Here is a 21,803-nt window from a genome sequence, read left to right as displayed (position 1 = left end):
GGCTAGCTTATGGTTCAGTTTTATAAGCACGGTGGACCTCCTATGTGCCCAGTGCTGTGCTAACAAGTAGGAACACCAACATGAGTGCGGCTTTGTGATGCTGGGTCTTGCAGAGAAATCCATGACGGGGGACGACGTGCTTTGTAAACCTCTCCAAAGATTTAAGGGATGTTATACTGATTCAACACTTACTACATATTTTTTCCTTTAAACACCTCACCCAAAATTATTCTTAGATTTTACAGCTATTTATTTTTTTGTGAGGTTGGCTGTGGGATGACCAGATCCCGTAAGTGAATTAAAAGAAGATTGCAGAATGTATGACATTTTGTTCTGATGTGGTTGAAGTTTCTTTAAACAAACCTCATTCCTTTGGGATATCCCATTGCTCTGTCTTCTTTGGCATGCTGCTTTGGGTTGCTCATCCATTGGTGTGAGTTTTTAGCACATCCTAGATGCTGGAATTTGTTTAGTGCTTTGGCTGTTCTCATGCAAATACAGTCTTTTTTTTTTTTTTTTGATATTATAGGATCTCACTCTGTCACTTAGGCTAGAGTGCAGTGGTATGATGTCAGCTCACTGCAGCCTCTGCCACTCAGGCTCAAGCAATCCTCCCATCCTCCCACCTCAGCTTCCCGAGTAGCTGGAACTACAGGCATGTACCACCACACACAGCTAATTTTTGTATTTTTTGTAGAGATGGGTTTCTGCCATGTTGCCCAGGGGGTTCTCGAACTCCTGGGCTCAAGTGATCCACCTGCATCAGCCTCCCAAAGTGCTGGGATTACAGGCACGAGCCACTGTACCCTGCTGCAACTGTGGTCTTGCTGAACAGATTACAGTCTGGCTCATTTCAGTATCTCCCTTGGTTCTCGTAGTTTCTGCTCTAACGGTGAAACATTCCTGTTAATGACAAAGCTACTTAAAATTCTCCTGATTAGGTATTATAGAGTTATGTCAATACTCAATTTGCTTACTCATACTGATTGTTCATTATGTAAATTAAAATGACAACTCTTTTGATTAGTCCTATGTTGCATAAAACTGATGTTCTGAAATTAAAGGAGTCAATTCCATAATTATTAATGTAATTATTAATTGAGAGTGACTGAAAGCCATCATTTTCCATAGCCTTTTTTTTTTTTTTTTTTTTTTTTTTGAGACGGAGTTTCGCTCTTGTTACCCAGGCTGGAGTGCAATGGCGCGATCTCGGCTCACCGCAACCTCCGCCTCCTGGGTTCAGGCAATTCTCCTGCCTCAGCCTCCTGAGTAGCTGGGATTACAGGCACACGCCACCGTGCCCAGCTGATTTTTTTGTATTATTAGTAGAGACGGGGTTTCACCATGTCGACCAGGATGGTCTCGAGCTCTCGACCTCGTGATCCACCCGCCTCGGCCTCCCAAAGTGCTGGGATTACAGGCTTGAACCACCGCGCCCGGCTCTTCCATAGCCTTTTAAAGGTTCTGCAATCACATCAGATACTTCTGTAAAGAAGAGAAATTGCCTTCCATCTCCTTTTTCTTCCCTTACAGCAATGATGTAGACATCCCCCACTGGCATTCTCAGAGTGCTGGAGTCAGCATGTGAAAGATGATACTATATTGGCAAGTTTTACTAGCGTTTATCTATGGCTTAGGTTTGATTTATATTAAGAGTGAAGCTGGAAAATATGTCTTAGACTAGAACTTCAGGGCCATGCAAAGAAAATGGAGTTAATTTGAGTGATAAGACTATATATATTTCCATTAAATTGATGTTTAAGTTTTTATTTTATTTGCTTTCTTTTCCTCTCAGCATTATTGGGACTGAATATATTAAACGTCTACACTGTCATCATGAAGGCTGTGCTTTAAGCCTCTGTGTGGGCCAAGGTACTGAATGGTTTCTGTTTGACTCCCTAGGACCACACTTTACCAGCCTGTGTCTTGTTGGAGGCTGGGAGGCTGATCTATATCGATTACATCTGTAGGTTCCCTTGCTTTCTGGCTTCTGGCTGGCTTCAGCTTCTGAGGTATACCACTCCAAATGGGAAGGAAGAGAGAGGTTGTAGTACTTATTCCAGTTCTCTCCTGCAAGGTCATCTTAGCCTAGCTGTTTTCCCTTGATTGAAGGTTACATCTCTAGCTTGCTCTCTTTGGGTTTGGACAGGGTTAGAGACAAAGCTTCCAACTTTGACTAACCCTGGGGTACTGCACGATATCTTGGGGTTTTTCTCAGTGGTGTGCTGGAGCAGGCTGCAACTGGTTGGTACTACCGCTGAAGATCTGATGATGTGAATCTCTTCCTTATTCTTGGTTCAGGGACTTCACTTTGGAAGCTTGAAAACTGCTTATAGTAAGGTGTAAGGTGTTTACATCTTAGAAATTGGCCAGTGTTGTAAACTGGGGTTCCTTTCTTCCCAGAGCCAGCTTGCTAACACACTACTGCCTATACCTCTCCCACACCTTTGTAAATAGTTCCTTTTTAAACATTCTTCAAACTGCCCATTGAATATGTCCTATTTTGCTGCTAAGATCCTAGCTGAGAGAGCCAGTTACTTGTTCTCTGGATAATGCGCTTTCTTAACCTTTTGTGCAGCCCATTTAATCATGGATGTGAATTGGTGAGGGGATGTACATTTATATACTCCTTTCAACACATGAAAACACCTGTGTTCTGCCTGAAGAAGGCAGGATGTGCCTGCCCTTGCTTTTCAGTTCAGTGAGTTGGTCACCTACATCATGTTCTATTTCAATATTTTTTCATCATTCAAGAATGAGGAAATAAGTGTGTATACTGCATTTGCCATTTTGAAATGATGGCTGATACTTTTTAAAGGAAAAAGCTCCTAAATTCTAGTCCCTTTCCTGTCAGATGAAATTCTCCTTTGTGCTTTCCCACCTGGCTGGAACACTCAGGGACTCTGCTCCAGCCTCACTTCACTGAGTGGCCACTTTCCTCTGACTTCTCTTCTTTTAAAACATCTCCTCCCCTCCAGCTTCCCAATCCCTGCCTCTCATGTGTCTCCAGTAACACCGTATCTCTGGGTTTTCTGGTTTTCTTCTCTTTCTGTGTCTCCCTGGGGCTTTTGATCTCATTCTCTCCCCTCAGTCTCTCATGTCCTCTTGTCTTCTGGTCTGTTACTCCCTTGGCTCACTCTCTGGGTCTTGCTATTGGTCTCTTGCTCTCGGCTCATGCTCTTATACTCTGTGGGCGTGGCCCCTGCCCCCTGCCCTATGTCCCTTCATTCCCTCACTCTCTCCGCTCCTTTCTCCATCTGTCTTCCTGCCTGTCTCTGTCACTGTCTGCCTTTAGTCTGTGTCACTGTCACTACCTGCCATCTGTCTTCATCACTGTCTCTGACTACTTTTGCTGTCTGTCTCTGCCACTGTCCATCTCTGCTTGCTGTCTCTGCAGTCTCTGCCTCCATCTGTCCATCTCTGCCCATCTGCCTGTCTTTCTGTCTGTCCAGTTCTCCCTTCAGATGGCCTCATAGCTGCTCCCCTGTGTATCTGAGCTCCCTGTTTCTTTCTCAAGACCGCTTTTCTCCATTTACTCACCAGCATGCATACGGTCAAAGATATCTGCTCAACTCTACAGATTTCTCAGCTTTAGTGTCTTGAGTTTTGTTCTGGAGAGAGAATCTCACTGGCTCAGCCCTGACTATTGGTTATTTGGCTAGCAGTCCACTCCAGGTCTAGTCTTCTGTTGTTCCCCTCCCTGTGTCCATGTGTTCTCAGTGTTCAACTCCCACTTATGAGTGAGAACATGCAGTGTTTGGTTTTCTGTCCCCATATTAGTTTGCTGAGGATGATGGTTTCCAGCTTCATCCATGTCCTTGTAAAAGACATGATCTCATTCCTTTTGATGGCTGCATAGTATTCCATGGTATATATGTACCACATTTTCTTTATCTAGTCTGTCACTGATGGGCATTTGGGTTGGTTCCATGTCTTTGCTATTTTAAATAGTGCTGTAATAAACACACCTGTGCCTGTGTCTTTATAGTAGAATTATTTATATTCCTTTGGGTATATACCCAGTAATGGGATTGCTGGGTCAAATGGTATTTCTGGTTCTAGATTCTTGAGGAATTGCCACACTGTCTTCCACAATGGTTGCACTAGTTTACACTCCCACTAATGGTGTAAAAGCATTCCTATTTTTCCACAGGCCAGCCAGCATCTATAGTTTTCTGACTTTTTAGTACTCACCATTCTGACTGGCATGAGATGGTATCTCATTGTGGTTTTGATTTGCATTTCTCTGATGATCAGTGATGTTGGACTTTTTTCATATGTTGACCTCATAAAAGTCTTTTGAGAAGTATCTGTTCATATCTTTTGCCCACTTTTTGATGGAGTTGTTTTTTTTTTTTTTTTTTTTGTAAATAATGTTTAAGTTCCTTGTAAATTCTGGATATTAGACCTTTGTCAGATGGTTAGATTGCAAAACTTTTCTCCTATCTGTAGGTTGTCTATTCACTCTGATGATAGTTTCTTTTGCTGTGTAAAAGCTCTTTAGTTTAATTAGATCCCATTTATCAATTCTGGCTTTTGTTGCAATTGCTGTTGGCATTTTTGTCATGAAGTCTTTGCCCATGCCTATGTCTTGAATGGTATTACTTAGGTTTTCTTTTAGAGTTTTTATGGTTTTGAGTTTTACATTTAAGTCTTTAATTCATATGGAGTTAATTTTTGTATAAGATGTAAGGAAGGGGTCCAGTGTCAGTTTTCTGCATATGGCTAGCCAGTTCTCCCAGCACCATTTACTGAATAGGAGATCCTTTCCCTGTTGCTTGTTTTTGTCAGGTTTGTCAAAGAGCAGATGGTCGTAGATGTGTGGTGTGATTTCTGAGGTCTCTGTTCTGTTCCATTGGTCTATTTGTCTGTTTTGGTACCAGTACCATGCTGTTTTGGTTACTATGGCCTTATAGTATAGTTTGAAGTCAGGTAGTGTGATGCCCCCAGTTTTGTTCTTTTTGCTTAGGATTGTCTTGGCTATATGGGGTCTTTGAATCCATATTAAATTCAAAATACTGTTTTCTAATTCTGTCAAGAATATTAATGGTAGTTCGATGGGAATAGCATTTAATTTATAAATTACTTTGGGCAGTATGGCCATTTTTGTGATATTGATTCTTCCTATACATGAGGATGGAATTTTTTTCCCATTTGTTTGTGTCCTCTCTTATTTCCCCAAGCAGTGGTTCATAGTTACCTTTGAAGAGTTCCTTCACATCCCTGGCTAGCTGTATTCCTAGGTATTTTATTCTCTTTATAGTGATTGTAAATGAGAGTTCATTCATGATTTGGCTTTCTGCTTGCCGATTGTTGGGGTAAAGGAATGCTTATGATTTTTGCACATTGATTTTGTATCCTGAGACTTTGCTGAAGTTGCTTATCAGTTCAAGAAGTTTTGGGCTGAGATAAGGGAGTTTTCTAAATATAAAATCATGTTATCTGCAAACAGAGACAACTTGACTTCCTTAAAATAACATAGGAGACAAATGTAAAACCAACTTACCAAAAAAATCCTTTTTCTAATACTGATTCATGTTTTTATATTGCTTACTTTGAGTACTTTTTTGAGTTCTGAGAGAAATTTTTTTTGTGTGTTATTCAATTGTGGTCTAAGGCTTTTTGTTCAAAATGCCTAGGATATATATAGATGTGCATTAAGAAATTATTGAGACAGTACAAATGAGAATAAAATATATTAAATCAGGCCAGGCATGGTGGCTCACACCTGTAATCCCAGAATTTTGGGTGGCTGAGGTGGGTGGATCACTTGAAATCAGGAGTTTGAGAGCAGCCTGGCCAGCATGGTAAAATCCGTCTCTACTAAAAATACAAAAATTAGCTGGTTGTGGTGGCACACACCTGTAATTCCATCTAGTCATGAGGCTGAGGCAGGATAAGATCATTGCCTGAACCAGGAGATGGCAGTTGCAATGAGACAAGATTGTGCCATTTCATTCAAGCCTGGGTGACAAGAGCAAAACTCTATCTCAAAAAAAAAAAAAAAAAAATATATATATATATATATATATATATATATCCAATCAATTCAATAGGCTGATTATTTTGAACAATTTATTACACAAATATTTCTTAGCAGTAATTCAAGATATCACTGATCTCTTATTTCTTAAGTAAAATATTCGGTAATAAAAGTCTTATATTTCAACACATTTTCATTTTCTTCCATACTTCTTGTGACACTGGTTGATCTGCTTTTATTGTTTTAAAATTAATTTGATGCTGAATGAAGATGGAGGTCATGCTTTTGAAATCATGTATTTACAGGTAACTACCCAGTAAATGAAGTATTTGAGTTTGCTTTTGAAATTGAAATCTCTCTCTCCATTGTAATTTACTGACTTAATAAAAAATGTATTTCTGTAGTATATTAAAATCAGAGAAAGCAAATAACTATTGAATCTCTTGGAAGTTCAGTTTGTTTTGTGCGAAGATTAGGCTCTTGACAATTTAGAAGAGTCATCTTCATGAGACTTTATTGCTGAAAATCACAGTGGAGCCTCAAGATGACTTTTGCTGATATTAAGATTTTAGATGTTTTATTTGGGTATATCAGACTGATCTAACTTCTTATTTCTCATTCTGTCCTCTCCATTCTCCTAAATATTACCAAACCTTGATCTGTCTTTTTTTTTTTTTTGACGTAATTTCTGGTATGGATTTTATTTAGGTTCAGGTAAATCAAACTATTGTTTTCTGGTCTTTGTCTAGTGAAAATCCATAGCACTTATTCTCATCATTTATCTCAATCATTATCTTTCAATTCTTTAATTATTCTAAAAGAAGAAAAGTATATTTTTACTCAAACTTACTTTTTGTAAGAGTACTGATATCCTCAGAAATCTGTAATTGTAATTCCGAAATGTCAGGAAGACATGTTGTCTTCGAAGTAAAATATCTCAAGTTATTAGAAGTGTATTGTGAAATATTTACTGTAGCCCTCCAAATAGCCAGTATTGGCAGGGAACAATATGCGTACGTTAACCACTTGCTGAATGTGGCTTTTATCTGCGTAATTGCCAAACTGAGTCACTTTACTAAGTCATTGCTTTAGTTAGTTTTTCCTTTGCTATTTGTGGTAATTATGATGAAAAGCAATTTTTAATAATTTCTGAGAATATCTCTGTGTTATGCTTTATGGGCAAACAGCAGGTTTGGAATAATTTTGACACTTCTGACTACTGCAGAGTAGTTTGGCTCATGTCTCATCAGCTGAGAAACTTTACACAGTAGAGGGAGGTGGGGAGTCTTTTAAATTTTTAGAGGATGCTTGTTTTATGCTGTGAACCAGAGGAAAACTGTGTGGGCTGAGGAAGGTTGAATTTAGGAAACCTTACACTTAATTGCACACACTCTTGCAGCTACAGACCCTCAGGGGGTAAAAAGGCTTCTGAAGGCGGCAGTAGAATCTGGCTAATTTGCATCAAAGACCTGGGATGCAGGGGAACTTTCAGATGAGAGCCAATGAATAAATCATGGCAAGCACAGCCAGGTAGAACTTATCTATTTTACAGAACAATGTAGGAAGGACTTGGTAAGTTCAGAAAATACAAATTTGGAGGCAGGCTTGGTGCTTCAGAACGGGCTATTGGCTGATTGGAAGTTACACATTCTACTTGTAAAAGATACATGTATACATATACGTGTGTGTGTGTGTGTGTGTGTGTGTGTGTGTGTGTGTGTATGTGAGTGTGTGTGTATGTGTATCAAGAGCCTATTTGTTTTCAAAGACACATTTAGGCATTTTCCCCATATACGAATGGACCCACCAATATGTGATTCATTTCTACTGTCAAATCCTTTCACCACATGGTACATTCGAATATTAATACTGCACATAGCATCGTATCCCAAATCCAAACAATCCCACCGAGCAAAAGCCTGATACAACATGGTTCACCTGGAATGTGGGTATTAAGTTTAGAGGGTGTTTCTGCTGTTTTGGATGACCCAGGTTACACAGAGTCCAGTATTTAGAGAAGTGATATTTCAGGGTGACTGGTTTGATTACTCCACATGGGTGCATGGCTTGCAGGTTGTGGGGCATCATCTGATTTGTTCTTTGTTATGCATCTGATTACTTAGAGAGTCAGATTTTGCTGCCAGAAGCATGGAGATTTAGTTGAGCAGCCCCCTGTCCCCTACCAGATCCATAAAGCTGAAGCGACTCACCTGCAGCTCATTAGGGACAACGCTACGACTAGAATTCAACTTGTGGTCATCTTCTTTCTTCTCACAAATGGTGCTCTGGAAAGCCTAGGGATTGCTGGGGAAGGGGAAGAGTAGATGAACAGAGTGTCTTTTGCCTGTCATTCTTCCATTGGTTTTCATTGCTGACTAGATTCCTCGGTTCTTCTCCATGTAATCTCAGGACCTCTTTCTCTTTAGGTTGCTTCTGGTTGCACAGTCTCCTTATGGCTTCTTCTGTAGCACAGCCAGACTTCTCATATGGAAGCTCAGGCTCCCAAGAGTGCAATAGCAGAAGTCACCAGACTTTAAGGCTTAGGCCTGTCATTGGCCCAGCACCAACTTTACTGCATTCTGTTGAAGCAAACCATAGGCCCACCAGAGGGATTCCTCTTGCTCTTGACGTAGCTACTGACAGTTCGATCATTGTTACTGTGAAGGTAAAAGTGGTGGGGACAAAAGTATTCACCCCAAGACTTCTGTTTAGAAGTGGGTGGACACTCCTTTCTCTCAGTGGAAACCCCAGGCGTGGGAAGGTAAGCGTTGCCCTCATAAAAACTCTTTATCAAAATAGAACTTTAAAATGGTACTCAGTCCTCCCAAACTCAGAGTACTACTAGGACTGTGAGGGCACTGAACATTTGCGAGCTGTGGCTCTGCTGACTCCATTAAAGACTATTGCAGAAGTTATATTAAGGGCCTTGGCTGTGGTGTTTGTGGTAGTTAATTTTATCTGTGGACTGTGGGGTGCCCAGATATTTAGTCAAACATTATTCTCAGTGTTTCTGGGAAGGTGTTTTTGAATGAGTTTAGCATTCCATACAGATTTTAGGGTGATTTTTCTACTTATGTGACAATGTCATCGATTCGTTTGTTTGTTTTTATAGAGGCAGGGTCTTGCTCTGTTGCCCAGGCTGGAGTGCAGCGGCATGCTCATAGCTCGCTGCAGACTTGACCTCTTTTGCTCAAGGGATCCTCCCACCTCAGCCTCCCAAGGAGCTGGGACTATGGGCACATGCCATCATGCCTGGCTAATTTTAAAAAAGTTTTTATTAGAGACAGGAGCTGACTGTGGTACCCAGGCTGGTCTCAAACTCCTGAGCTCAAGCAATCCTCCCACCTCGGCCTCCTAAAATGTTGGGATTACAGGTGTGAGCCACTGTGCCTGGCTTAAGATGTCACTGGAATTCTGGTAAGGATTGCATTTAATCTGTAGATCACTTTGGGTAGTGTATTAGGGTTCTCTAGAGGGGCAGAACCAATAGGATATGTGTATATCCTAACATATATATATATATATCCTATTATATATATGGGATCTCATGATCGTGTGAGTTAATACTTTATAATAAACTCCCACATATATGAGATATATACTCACACAATCACAAGGTCCCACAACAGGCTGTCTGCAAGTTGAGGACAAGGAGAGCCAGTCCGAATCCCAAAACTGGAGAACTTGGGAGTCCAACGTTTTTGAGGGCAGGAAGCATCCAACATGGGAGAAGGATGTAGGCTGAGAGGCTTGGCCAGTCTTGCCTTTTCATGTTTTCCTGCCTGCTTTTTATTTGCTGGCAGCTGATTAGATGGTGCCCACCAGATTAAGGGCGGGTCTGCCTTCCCAGCCCACTGACTCAAATGTTCATCTCCTTTGGCAACACCCTCACAGACACACCGAGGATTAATACTTTGCATCCTTCAATCCAATCAATTTGACACTCAGTATTAACCATCACAGATAGTCTAAATATGTTAACAATATTATTAATTCTGGCTAGGAGTGGTGGCTCACACCTGTAATCCCAGCACTTTGGGAGACCGAGGCAGATGGGTCATTTGAGGTCAGGAGTTTGAGACCAGCCTTACCAACATGGTGAATCCTTGTCTCTACTAAAAATACAAAAATTAGTTGGCCATGGTGGCATGTGCCTGTAGTCCCAGAGGCTGAGGCAGGAGAATCGCTTGAACCTGGGATGTGGAGGTTGCAGTGAGCCGAGAATGCGACACTGTACTCCAGCCTGGGTAATAGAGCAAGACTCAAAAAAATTAAAAAAAGAAAACCCACCCCACCCCACCCCACCCCAAAGAATTATTAATTCTTCCAGTAAATGAACATGGGATATTTTTCTATTTATTTATGTATGAGATTATATATTTTTTGATATTTTGTCCAAGCAGTGGGTTACTTTGCTAACTAAGTTTCACTTAGCTTAAAATTAGATTTCTGTTTACTGAGTGCGAAAAATAGTAAATAATTCCAGAGTCGTTTATGTTTGGATGTAGATTGCCCGTCTGTGCATTTGGCTAGAAACTCTGTGTCACTTCACTTTAGCTCTCTTATTTGGCATTCTCAACCATGGGGAATATAGCCAACCACCTGGAGGAATTAAGAAGGCTTAGCTAAGCAAAATTGCTGTCATAGCGTCCTTGTACTAGAATCGATGTACTTTATTCAGGAAATTCTCATTTTCTGAGCCTGTTTATTCTTATGACAGACATACTTCTAGAGGCATGCTGGCAAATTTACTCAGACATACATAGGTTTCTTTCTTTCTTTCTTTCTTTCTTTCTTTCTTTCTTTCTTTCTTTTTTTTTTTAGCAGATCTAATCTTCCCCTTTGCTATTCCCTCCCATCCTACTGAACAGCAAAAAGAATGTGGTTAAGGGGACTCTGAAGTAGTATCTCAAGCAGTATAAATCATCTTTTGGGTAACTCAATCTCTTCTGGGTTCAGATTCCACTTCTACCTACCTCATTACTTCTCTCTGAGATGGTGTGTGGGGTGGAAACAAGTGGAACTTGCATAGCCTGTGGAGCCTCAGAGTCCTGGATGCAGAGCCCTATTTTTCCCCTCTTGTTCCTTGGGTCTCTGGCAATGGTCCCTGCTCTGCTGGTCACTGGGTGCTCAACTGATATGTGGGGCTAAAGTCCACAGCTGGAGAACTTATATTCCATTCTCTTGGATTGAATAAAACTTGGTACCATTGCTGATTCTGTGTGTGTGTGTGTGTGTGTGTGTGTGTGTGTGTGTGAGAGAGAGAGAGAGAGAGAGAGAGAAAGAGAAAGGGAGAGAGAGACTTGATCTAATGTAGGCTATCACTGGCCTCCAGCTCATGTCTGATATTTGCCTGACTTACTGTCCCCTCCCAACTTCCCCGACCCACCCCAGTTGATCCTAGGACTGGGTAGGTTGATATACAGCCCTTGGCTGTAAGGTCAGCTCACTCCACTGTGATAACCATCTGCTTATTCAACTTCAGCAGCCACGGGCAGTTGGGGACTTCTGGATTCTTTCCAGACTCCATGGGAATGGAGGGAGGCTCAAGAGTGTAACGTGGCCAGGTATTCTGTGCAGCTGTTTTGGGTCACCCAGTGTGGTGTTCTCCCCCACCCCAGAGTGTCAAACGGGGAGCCAGGCACAAAGTCTACCCTCTTCTCTCCTGTTCCTTCTCCTCTTCTATTGTATGGAAGCAGGACTGTTATAGGAATTAGCCAGCACACTAAGTTTTAAGAAGTTAAAGATGTTAGTCTTCAAGTGAGGGAAGAGACAAAACATTGAAAAAATAGACAGGAGAACCCAAGCATTTAGAAGTGGAACAATTACCTCTACTCACATCAATGTTTCCAGAGGGCATCATTGTATACCAAAAGGCAGAATAATAATAACATAGGGCAATAATAACAGTGTTCATAGAAACGGTCTGATTTTAGCATCTAATGGCATAAGGAGACTATGTAATAGAATGATTAAAAGCATGGATTTTGAAGTCACGTAGACCTAGGTTCAAATCCCAACTTTACCCTGGTATAAATGGTTACTGTGCATCCTCAGAGACTCAGTTTCCTCATGAATAAAATGATGAAATCCCTGAGACTTCCTTCAGTAAAGTAATATCACTTCACAAAGATTGATGTAAAGGTTAAAAAACACCATGATATTTGGTAAAGTACTTAGAACAGTACCTGGTACAGAGTAATTATCAGTAAATGATACCATTTGTATTAATATCTAAAATCTCACTTTTGTGGAATCCCTTAATTCCTGATGATATGAGTGGTGTTATGGCATTTGTTTGGGTAGCCCATAACTATAAACAGATTGTGTTCTGGAAGGTAATTTACAGGTCGATTATTTGTGGCTTAGAATAGAAGAGAATGTGCGTGCTAGGAATAGGGGAAGGGAAGGGGGAAGAATTTCTATACTGTTGGAGGCAAAAAGCTTTCTGGCTGGGACTAGAAATTTTTCTTCCATTCTCTCTAACTCCTTGGGTAAAGAGGGAATTCCTAGACCTTCTATCATGGAGTGGCAAGGGAATCTTGCTCCCTAGAGCTGTAATTGCTTGCTTGGGTTAGCAGTGAGAGGACATTATTTTGGAATTTTAAATTCTATGGTGAGAATCTTCTGAGTGGGTGATAGGCTGATGATTCTATTCCTACTGCACTCCCTGTTTTTCTGTTTCCTTGCTAAAGTCAAGGAAAATGCTAGTAGGCTTGGTTTTTCTCAGATGGGGCTGTAATATGCCCACCAGGGATAAGAGTATGTTTATGGAAGGATGAATAACTTTAAAAGGTGATCAGAACACTTCTGTGAAAACTATCAGTGATATCTGGAGCTTGAAATCTATCTTGCTCTCATTTTTTAGTAAGTGAAAAATTTAATCAATAAGTTAATCTGTAATGACTAAATTAATTAAAAATTAAGTACATAGTGATTTTTATCAAAGTCAGTAAGTTCATGTTTGCAAAAATCAAGCAGAAGAGCTTGTAATGTAATGTAAAAAACCATTCTATGCCTTGTCTCCTCCCATCCTACTCACCAGAGGCCACATCTTCTAATTTTAGCTTTCTTCTTATAGTTTCTGCCATGTCTATAAATAACATGCATTTCTAGATTTATCAATTTTAGATATTATCTGTTGACTTCTGTTAATTAGTTGAGGTTTTAGCTCACTTAATCTTACTCCCTAAGCCTCCTCCTGATATAATTATATTACTCTCTTATTGTTTACCTTTGTAGGTTTAAGTTAAATATTTATACCATTCTATTTTATAATCAGCTAGAGATGCCATCTCTTATTCTCTTAATGATTGTTCTCTTTTCTCTCCCTAAACTTTATCACCTGTATTTTTAGTGCCAGAATCAATGAGATTACATTCAGATACTTATGATAATTAAATATTCCATCATTTATTATGTATTGGTTTTAAAAATGGGAAATTAATAAGGAATAAACTTATTCCTATGATGTGACAGTGAGATTTGATTTCCCTTCTTGCATGATTTTTGTTTTCTTTGATGTTTTTAATTTCCTTTTCTGCCCTCACAAATTGTATACCTTTATTGACAATGTTGTTCCAAATGATCAAGAATATCATCAAGCCTTGACCTTCTTTACCTCTAGATAATTCACTTTTGGAATGTCTAGTCTCTGAACCGTTTAGTATTGAATACTGTCTACTAGCTGTCTTCCCTGCTTTTTACATTTGGAGCTATTTTTTTCTGGTTTCCATGTTGTCCTCCATTTTGCTTTATTCCCTCATTTTGCTGGTACACATCCTCAAGTAACTGCCAAAGAAAGAATATGTGGTAAATGATTTCCCCTAATCGTTGTATATATGAAAATATCTTCATTATACACTCACATTTGATCGTTTTAATTTTAAAAAGAATGTCTTCTGGCCTTTTCTCATGTTGTTCTTTCTGCCGTTCCTCTTAGGGCACATGTTCTTCCTCTTGGACTGATCCTCCACGTGTTTTTTTTCTTCTTCTCTGTGTTTCTTGTCTCTTTCTCTTTCTGCACTACTTTCTGTTAGACTTTCTCTTCTAACGTTCATGTTGAATATTTAATGGCTATTCATTTTTAATTTATAAGGGTTCTTGTTCCTTTATTTTTTTTCCTCATAGTATTCTGTTTTTGTTTTGTGGATGTAATACTTCTTGAATCTCTCTAAGGATACCAATTCAAGATTTTTTTTTTTAAAGTTCTCTGTTTCCTATAATATTGCTGATTCTTCTCCAGTTATTTTTTTTGTTCATTCTTTTTAATCTAATTTTCATTTTTGTGGATTTTTACCTTTTTAACTTGTTTACTTTTATTTTGCTGGGGTCTGGTGTACAAAAGAAAATAAACACATGTGCTCAATCCATTGTCTATAACTGGCTACTCTTCTCTCTTTTCTCATAGATAATCTCAGTGGAGCATTAGCCATGAAAAGGCACACTCAGATTTTCCTCCTGCTCTAGGTGTTTTGAGGGAAATTAACTACTATTTCAGGAGTTAACAAAAGAGACGGTTAAACCGACTAGGCTTCATATACACTTGGGAGTAATTTAGTAAATATTATACTACTTTTAAGTCTAAACTATTTGGTTCAGGAAATGTGAGTTTATTCAGGGAAAGAAGACCAACATGAAGGATTATTCTGCCCCTAGTATAAAATCAAAGCCCTTTGGCTTTATTCATTCAAGACCTTCTCAGTCTGGGTCTCCAGTTCCTCCTCCTGCTGCTCTTCCTGGTGTCCTTTGTCTACCCTAGCCTGTGCTGTGTCCCGTGCTGCCATGCCTTTGCCCACACTGGATCCTTGGCCTGGAATGTTCCCTTCTTCTCTTACACCCTCTTGAGTTCACCAAGACAGTGATCATATTTTAATTTCTATATCTATTGTTTTTGTATTATCTGTGCCAGTTACATGATAGGCATTCAAAAAGTTTGAATAAATCTTACTCATCCTTTTAGACTAGAGCACGTTCAAATGTTATCCCCTCTGAGACACAGCCCTTTACCTCCCTCAAACAGAGTTCACTGTTTTCTTACCTGTTTCTTGTTAGTTGTCCACGTGTCTATTTGTCTTGCTAAGTTTCTTGAGTGCAGGGACTGTTTCTTATCAATCTGGAGACCCTCAGGGTCTTGCACTGTGCTTGGCACCTAGTTGACACTCAAGAAGAATGTGTGTATATATGGGAGAGAAGGAGAGAAGGACTGGTTGTAGATTTTCATTAAAAGCATATTTCTAAAAATAGTGGTTTTATAGATTCACATCATAAATGTTGTATTTTCTGTTCCTTTTAAATAGATCAAGCATTCTCAAGAATAGATTACCGTAATTAGCAATTCCTCCTCTCTCACCCTCCTCTATAAGGTCTTGGTTCCCCACAATCCTTAGCTTTTCTCAGGCCCTGTCTTCTTCCAAGCCATTTGTCTTCAATGGTATCTATATGAAGTGGAATCATTTTCCAGGCCTTCCAAATCAAGAATAAGCTCATCTAAGAAGGGTGAAGAAGCCTATCTGAAGGGGTGGTTAACTATATTGTGAATAAGCTATAAATGCTTTCAATTAAATGATGATATATCACCATTATTTCATTCTAGGTAGTATGTGTACACACATACTCAAACACACACAGTACCTTCTCCAGTTTACAACTAAACAAGGGTGTTCGTGTTCTTTCATTTTTTGGAGGGTAGGGGAAGTAGGTGGGTTGTCTGTGGAAAAGAGGGGCCAAACTAAAATAATGATTACATTTAAGTTCTGGATGTTATTTGCATAGTTGAAGTACTTGAAAAGAAAGGAAGTACAGTTGATTTCCTGAGCATAAAAAGTATTGAGGACTGATTTTCAAAAATGTGGGAAGCAGTGTGACCATAACATACTAAGCAGGCCAAACACACTGGCCTACCTAAACCCTGCATCATGAGTGTGTGGTAGGCTACTGCTGTGTGACAGAGCCCCAAAATGCAGCTCTGTGGCTGCATTTCTAAATCAGCAAGAATTTCAAGCTCAGCAAGAAGGTCCTGTTATGTGAGCATCTGGATGAGCCTCTACAAAGCTCTAGTATTAAGAGGGTCTAGTTAGTATTCCTTACCAAGGAGAGCCTTCCATGGTGGTGTGTGTCCATGAGGCAGTGCTCTACTTCCTTCCTCTACCTTCCTGAGAGACCTCCTAGGTTGGGCAACTCCTGGTTAGGGTGAAGAAGGCACATTTTTAGCTTCTGGCCAAAAGACTGGAAAGGCTAAGATGTTGGACAGAGCTCAGAAAAAATTACTTTTGGGTTCTCTCTTACTCCATACTATTAGTATACCTTCACTTGGATGAAAAATTAGGACTTGAATATGTCTCATGGGAATCCACTGGATTTCTGCAGGAGTCATCGGTTGGTTGGTTAAGTATGCTTTCTTTTCTAACTTCTATTTGGAGTACAGTGATCTTAGCACTTAGCATTCAAAATATTCAGTTCTAAAACACTGTTCTTTTGTACGCCTCATAGGGCCACATTCCTGTTCAAGAGTCTAAATTTTGGAGGGAAACAGAAACATCTGGATTGCTTGACATTATTTATGTCCTCATTGAATCTCAACTAATGTGTTGCCCATGTACCCTTTTTTCCTTTTTTTCCTTAACAGATACTAATTTTGTGTTGGGGAATGCTCAGATAGTGGACTGGCCTATCGTATACAGCAATGATGGATTTTGCAAGCTGTCTGGCTATCACAGGGCAGAAGTGATGCAAAAAAGCAGCACCTGCAGGTATTTATGTTTGGGGTTGTTCTGGTGAACAATCTCCTATGGTATCTTTTGGGAAAAGAAAATGGCTTACTGCATTTGGAAATTGCCTTTACCTCATCCAGTGTGTATTCACAGGAATTTTTATTGCCATATTATCTCTAGTTCATGTACTGTACTGGAAAAATCAAAGCAGATGTAAAACATAGTTCCCAAAACTGACCAACTCGCAGTCACTAAGATGGGAGAGAACCCAGAAGAACTCAGGAAGACCATTCTGTCTATAAAATGTGAACTCAAAAGTTATGGCATTTTAGATGAAATTAAATGTGAAAGGGGCTCAAATACAGTGAAATGGAATTTTAGATGATTAAAATAATTTTGAAAAATGTATGAGCATTTTAGAAGAGTAGCTACAGTGTTGGAGACAAGGGCCTTGTTTATAGAGATTTTCCTCAGTTAGAATTCTTTGTTGTTTTGTGATGGAGTCTTGCTCTGTCATTCAGACTGGAGTGCAATTCGTGATCTTGGCTCACTGCAGCCTCTGCCTCCCAGGTTCAAGTGATTCTCCTGATGTAGCTTCCTGAGTAGCTGGGATTACAGGCACGTGCCACCACACCTGGCTAATTTTTTTTTGTATTTTTAGTAGAGATGGGGTTTCACCGTGTTGGTCAGGCTGGTCTTGAACTGCTGACCTCAGGTGATCCACCTGCCTCAGCTTCCCAAAATGCTGGATTACAGCTGTGAGCTACCATGACCGGCTTCAGCCAAAATTTTTTACTTCGGAAAAAGATAAGAGAACCAATATTTTGTTGCCTTCTAATTCATGCTGTTACATCTCTCTCTCTGCACTCTTAGCAAATTGTACTAACAGTGTAGCTGGTATATTTTTATGAGGTTTCTAACCAAGCAGTGCCCTTGGGCCGTGGTGTTAGAAAAGCTCTTTTAAAGAGTCTTCCAGGTGTTTAGCCAGACATGTAGCCTGGATCCTGCCAGCATTCCCCTGCTGTGCCCTGGCAAGGTCTTGGCCCACCATAGCCTTTTGGCTCCCCTTAGTCTCTGCCTTCTTCAATCTTCTGTCTTCAGTAGTGTTTGCATGAAGCGGAATCATTCATGCCAAATCAAGAAGCAAACTCATCTGTGAAGAGTAGAGAAGCCTCTCTGACCAAACAGTCTTCTGTTTTCAGAAGTTGCATTTTTACTTATTAAATCAGCCATGTCACTTTCCATTGGTGACAAGCATTTTAAAATAAAATACTTTTCTAAAATAAAATAAGTGTCTGAGCTCATAAGAGGAAAGTGTCAAACGTTTTGAAAATATTTCCACGTTTTTTTTGGAGACAGAGTCTTACTCTGTTGCCAGACTGGAGTGCAGTGGTGCGATCTTGGCTTACTGCAACCTACGCCTTCCCAGGTTCAAGCAATTCTCCTGCCTCAGCCTCCTGAGTAGCTGGGATTGCAAGCACCCGCCACCATGCCTGGCTATTTTGTATTTTTTTTTTTTTTATATATTTTCAGTAGAGATGGGGTTTCACTACCTTGGCCAGGCTGATATGAAACTCCTGACCTCATAATCTATCTGCCTTGGCCTCCCAAAGTGCTCGGGATTATAGGCATGAGCCACTGTGCCTGGTCTCCACTTTCTTAAATCTTAGATTTTGGGGACTGAGAAATGGAAATTGAAGATTCTTCCCACTGACCATTCAAAGGTTTAGAAATTATAATTCTTAATGCTATAGAATTATCTTATATTTTTCATGTGCTGTTATCCTCTTAAGTATTTATAGATCTATTTATCTGCACCTACATCTCTATCTGTATTGCACATATACAATCAGAACAATTTGAGAGACTTAGCTTCACTTTTTAGTGTGACTTGAACAGCCTTTCCTTACCTTCCTACTTATTGGCTATAATCAGACACTGTAAGGAAACCAAATAAAATAACTTGCTAATTTAGCCAACTTTTATGCACAGTTCTCATCAACTTATTGAATTACCTGAAGGTATCCCTTCTCCATAAGTAAACATACCTTTGTGCTATCTATGTTCCTGAGAGCTCAGGAGTCTCTTTTATTTATTTTGGACATTGCAAGCATTTGCAATCTAAGATCCAGGTAAAGGAAACTTCGAACTACTGGCAGGCCAGGCATGGTGGCTCACGCCTGTAATCCCAGCACTTTGGGAGGACGAGGCGGGCGGATCACGGGGTCAGGAGATTGAGACCATCCTGGTCAACATGGTGAAACCTCTACTCTACTAAAAATACAAAAAATTAGCTGGGCATGGTGGCACGTGCCTGTAATCCCAGCTACTCGGGAGGCTGAGGCAGGAGAATTGCCTGAACCCAGGAGGCGGAAGTTGCGGTGAGCCGAGATCTCGCCATTGCACTCCAGCCTGGGTAACAAGAGCGAAACTCTGTCTCAAAACCAAAACCAAAACCAAACCAAACCAAACCAAACCAAACCAAAACAAAACAAAACAAAACAAAACTACTGGCAACCTACAGCTTGAAAAAGTAACAAGACAAATGAAAACTGGTGTAATTATGGCACTTCATTTATTTGAAAATTCAACTTTACAGGGATTTCTTTTACCTTGTTAAGGAAATTGCTAGCATATATACCATCACTTCATTTAAATGGAGGTTACTTATCTAGAAAATTAGAAAGAGAAAGAAGAAAAATCCTCTTATTTTCAGTCAGGGCTAAATTAGTCTTGATCTTGTCTTCTTTCTAGAGATGATTCAGCAAGCTCAGTTTTCTATTTCCTGCCTTATAGGCAAAGAGTACAGCCTGAAAGCAGAGTACTACATGAGTGCATAAGGACAACCACAGATAATCACATTCCTCAGGGTGCTGAGAAGGGACATCAAATAACAATTGTGATACAGAATTCACAAAGTCAACGGCTAGGACTCTCTTCTTATTGGGTACCAGAATTTGGAAGCCTGTAGTAAGCCCAAGGCTGTTCCAGTATCAAGCTAAGCATGGTGCTTGACTTGGTGGTTCCGTTTTAGATAAGAAATTGTACTTGATAATCTCTGAGGTTCTTTGTAGCTCTGAAATTCTGTTTCTGTGATTCAAGTCATCAAAAAAAGTTAGATTATATTTCCTTTGCAGTCATAGGAGATGAGAAGTGTATTGTTTGGGAACCCGTGGCAATTTGTGCATTACCTAAGACTTGAGGCGTGATCATGGCTGCTCTTTCCTGTTACTGCAGTCTGAAAGCCTGGGGTTGCCAGGGGAGATGCCTGCTGGGCCCATGGGCAGCCTTTGCCAGAGACTTGGACTTTCCAGACCCACTGAAAGATGTTTTTTTCTCCCTTCTCCTCTGGCATTTCGTTAGTCTCCTATGCCATTATTCATTCCGCTTAATTGGGAGTATATCCTGTTCCCAGAGGGACAAACCATGATCTTCAGACCAGATTCAGTGTGGGGCCCAGGAAAATAGTTTCGGTGCTTTTCTGGCTTCTGCTGAGAACTAATGTTAGTAGGTAGACCTTCTACTATCCTGAGGTTTTCTCTAATAAGTTGCATGTACATTTAAATAAATGAATTTATTTTGCTGAGGACTAGAAAAGGAAAAATCTGTGGTATAAACTCACTCATCCATCTTTACCAGGAAATCTCCCAGAGTTGCCTTTCTAAACCAAAATCTAATTCCGTTTCTCCTTTGCTTAAAACCCTGCCATGTGCTCCCATTGCTTTCAAGATCAAGATCAAATTACTTCCCATGGCTTTTAATGCTGAGATCTCCTTCATGATCTTGCCTTTGTTTACTTCTCCTTATTAACTGTTGCAACTTTCCCTCTCAGTGTCTATATTCCAGTCATATTGAAATGAACTATAATCAGAGTCTGGAATTAATCTGTCACCTCTGTGCCTTTGCAGTTGGTTTGTCTTTTGTTTGGAATGTTTTTCTCCTTCTTTCTCTCAGCCATTTCACCTCTTTCCTGCCCCTTTTACCTAATTTATCCTTACTTCTGGGAAGCATTCTCTGACCAACTATAGAGTGCTTGGTGCCCTTTCTGTGTGTTCTGTAATTCGTTATGTGTGCTAACATTGTGGCAGTGATCACACTGTTCTCTAATCCACTGTTTTCTGATCTGCTGTTTTATGGTATGTATCTCTCATCAGAATGTTAGTTTTTGGAGGCAATGAAAAAGTCTTATTCACAGTTGAACAAGTAAATTTTTTTGAGTCCATTAATGTTTTCATTGTGTGTGTGTATTCCACAGTACTTAGCACAGTGCTGAATATAGAACAGATATTTCACATATGCTTGTAGAATGATGAATACTTGCTAATCTAACTTGAGTTCTTTGGTTGTTTGCAGTTTTATGTATGGGGAGCTGACTGATAAAGATACTATTGAAAAAGTACGGCAAACATTTGAGAATTATGAGATGAATTCCTTTGAAATTTTGATGTACAAGAAGAACAGTGAGTATTGAGATCATTCTAAACCATACCTTTATGTGTTCGAAATAGTAAAATATCTCCTCTTCCTCTATTGCTGTCTTGGTTTTTCTTCTCTCCCATCAGCTAAATGCTGTTACTTGAAGTCATTGTGTATGCTGGGATGAATGATATGCATTAATCAGTTACACTGTTTCTCATAAAGGAAACAGTAGGAATATTTGATGAGGTTCTTGTCACTGACAAATTAAGACTTCTTGATCTATTTTGTTGTTGCTAAGAGTTAGTGTTCTTCCCTGTTGGTTTACATATGGTGAGTTGCTAGGTTAAGGTACTTGTAGACTTTTTGTTTTGTTTTGTTTTGAGACAGAGTCTCAAAAAGGGAGAGAGAAGGTGGGACAGAAATTCTGTCCAGTTCATCTTTGTATCTATCTTCCACAGCACTTAGCACAAGTAACACAGTGGGTGCCTAATTAAGAGTTTCTAAGTAAAAGTTTATCTCCAGTATTAACAACAATGCATTCTTAATTTGTATTTGTTTTTGGCTACAATTACTTCCACAAAGTATGTTAATGAGGTTTTAGGTCAACATAAGTATAAGCCATGCATAAGTATAAAACTTCGTCTTCTCTTAGGAGGTTTCTTGCTAAAGATTAGCTGTATCAGAAGTAT

The 21,803-nt window shown here is 39.8% G+C and overlaps 1 protein-coding gene across 2 annotated transcripts in view; it reads left to right on the top strand.

Annotated features, from left to right (window-relative positions):
- The window catches only part of KCNH1 (potassium voltage-gated channel subfamily H member 1), a 440,752-nt gene that overhangs the window by 6,950 nt on the left and 411,999 nt on the right, over positions 1–21,803 (top strand). For both annotated transcript variants that reach the window (XM_074385133.1, XM_074385132.1), the window contains exons 2-3: positions 16,611–16,734; positions 21,049–21,155. In XM_074385133.1, the coding sequence (XP_074241234.1) occupies positions 16,611–16,734; positions 21,049–21,155 (231 nt within the window). The remainder of the gene's footprint in view (positions 1–16,610; positions 16,735–21,048; positions 21,156–21,803) is intronic.

The sequence above is a fragment of the Saimiri boliviensis genome, chromosome 14 (assembly GCF_048565385.1).
Source record: "Saimiri boliviensis isolate mSaiBol1 chromosome 14, mSaiBol1.pri, whole genome shotgun sequence".
In the NCBI taxonomy this organism is placed as follows: Eukaryota; Metazoa; Chordata; class Mammalia; order Primates; family Cebidae; genus Saimiri; species Saimiri boliviensis.
Note: the sequence above shows the minus strand (reverse complement) of the source record. Positions and strands in the feature narration are given on the sequence as shown.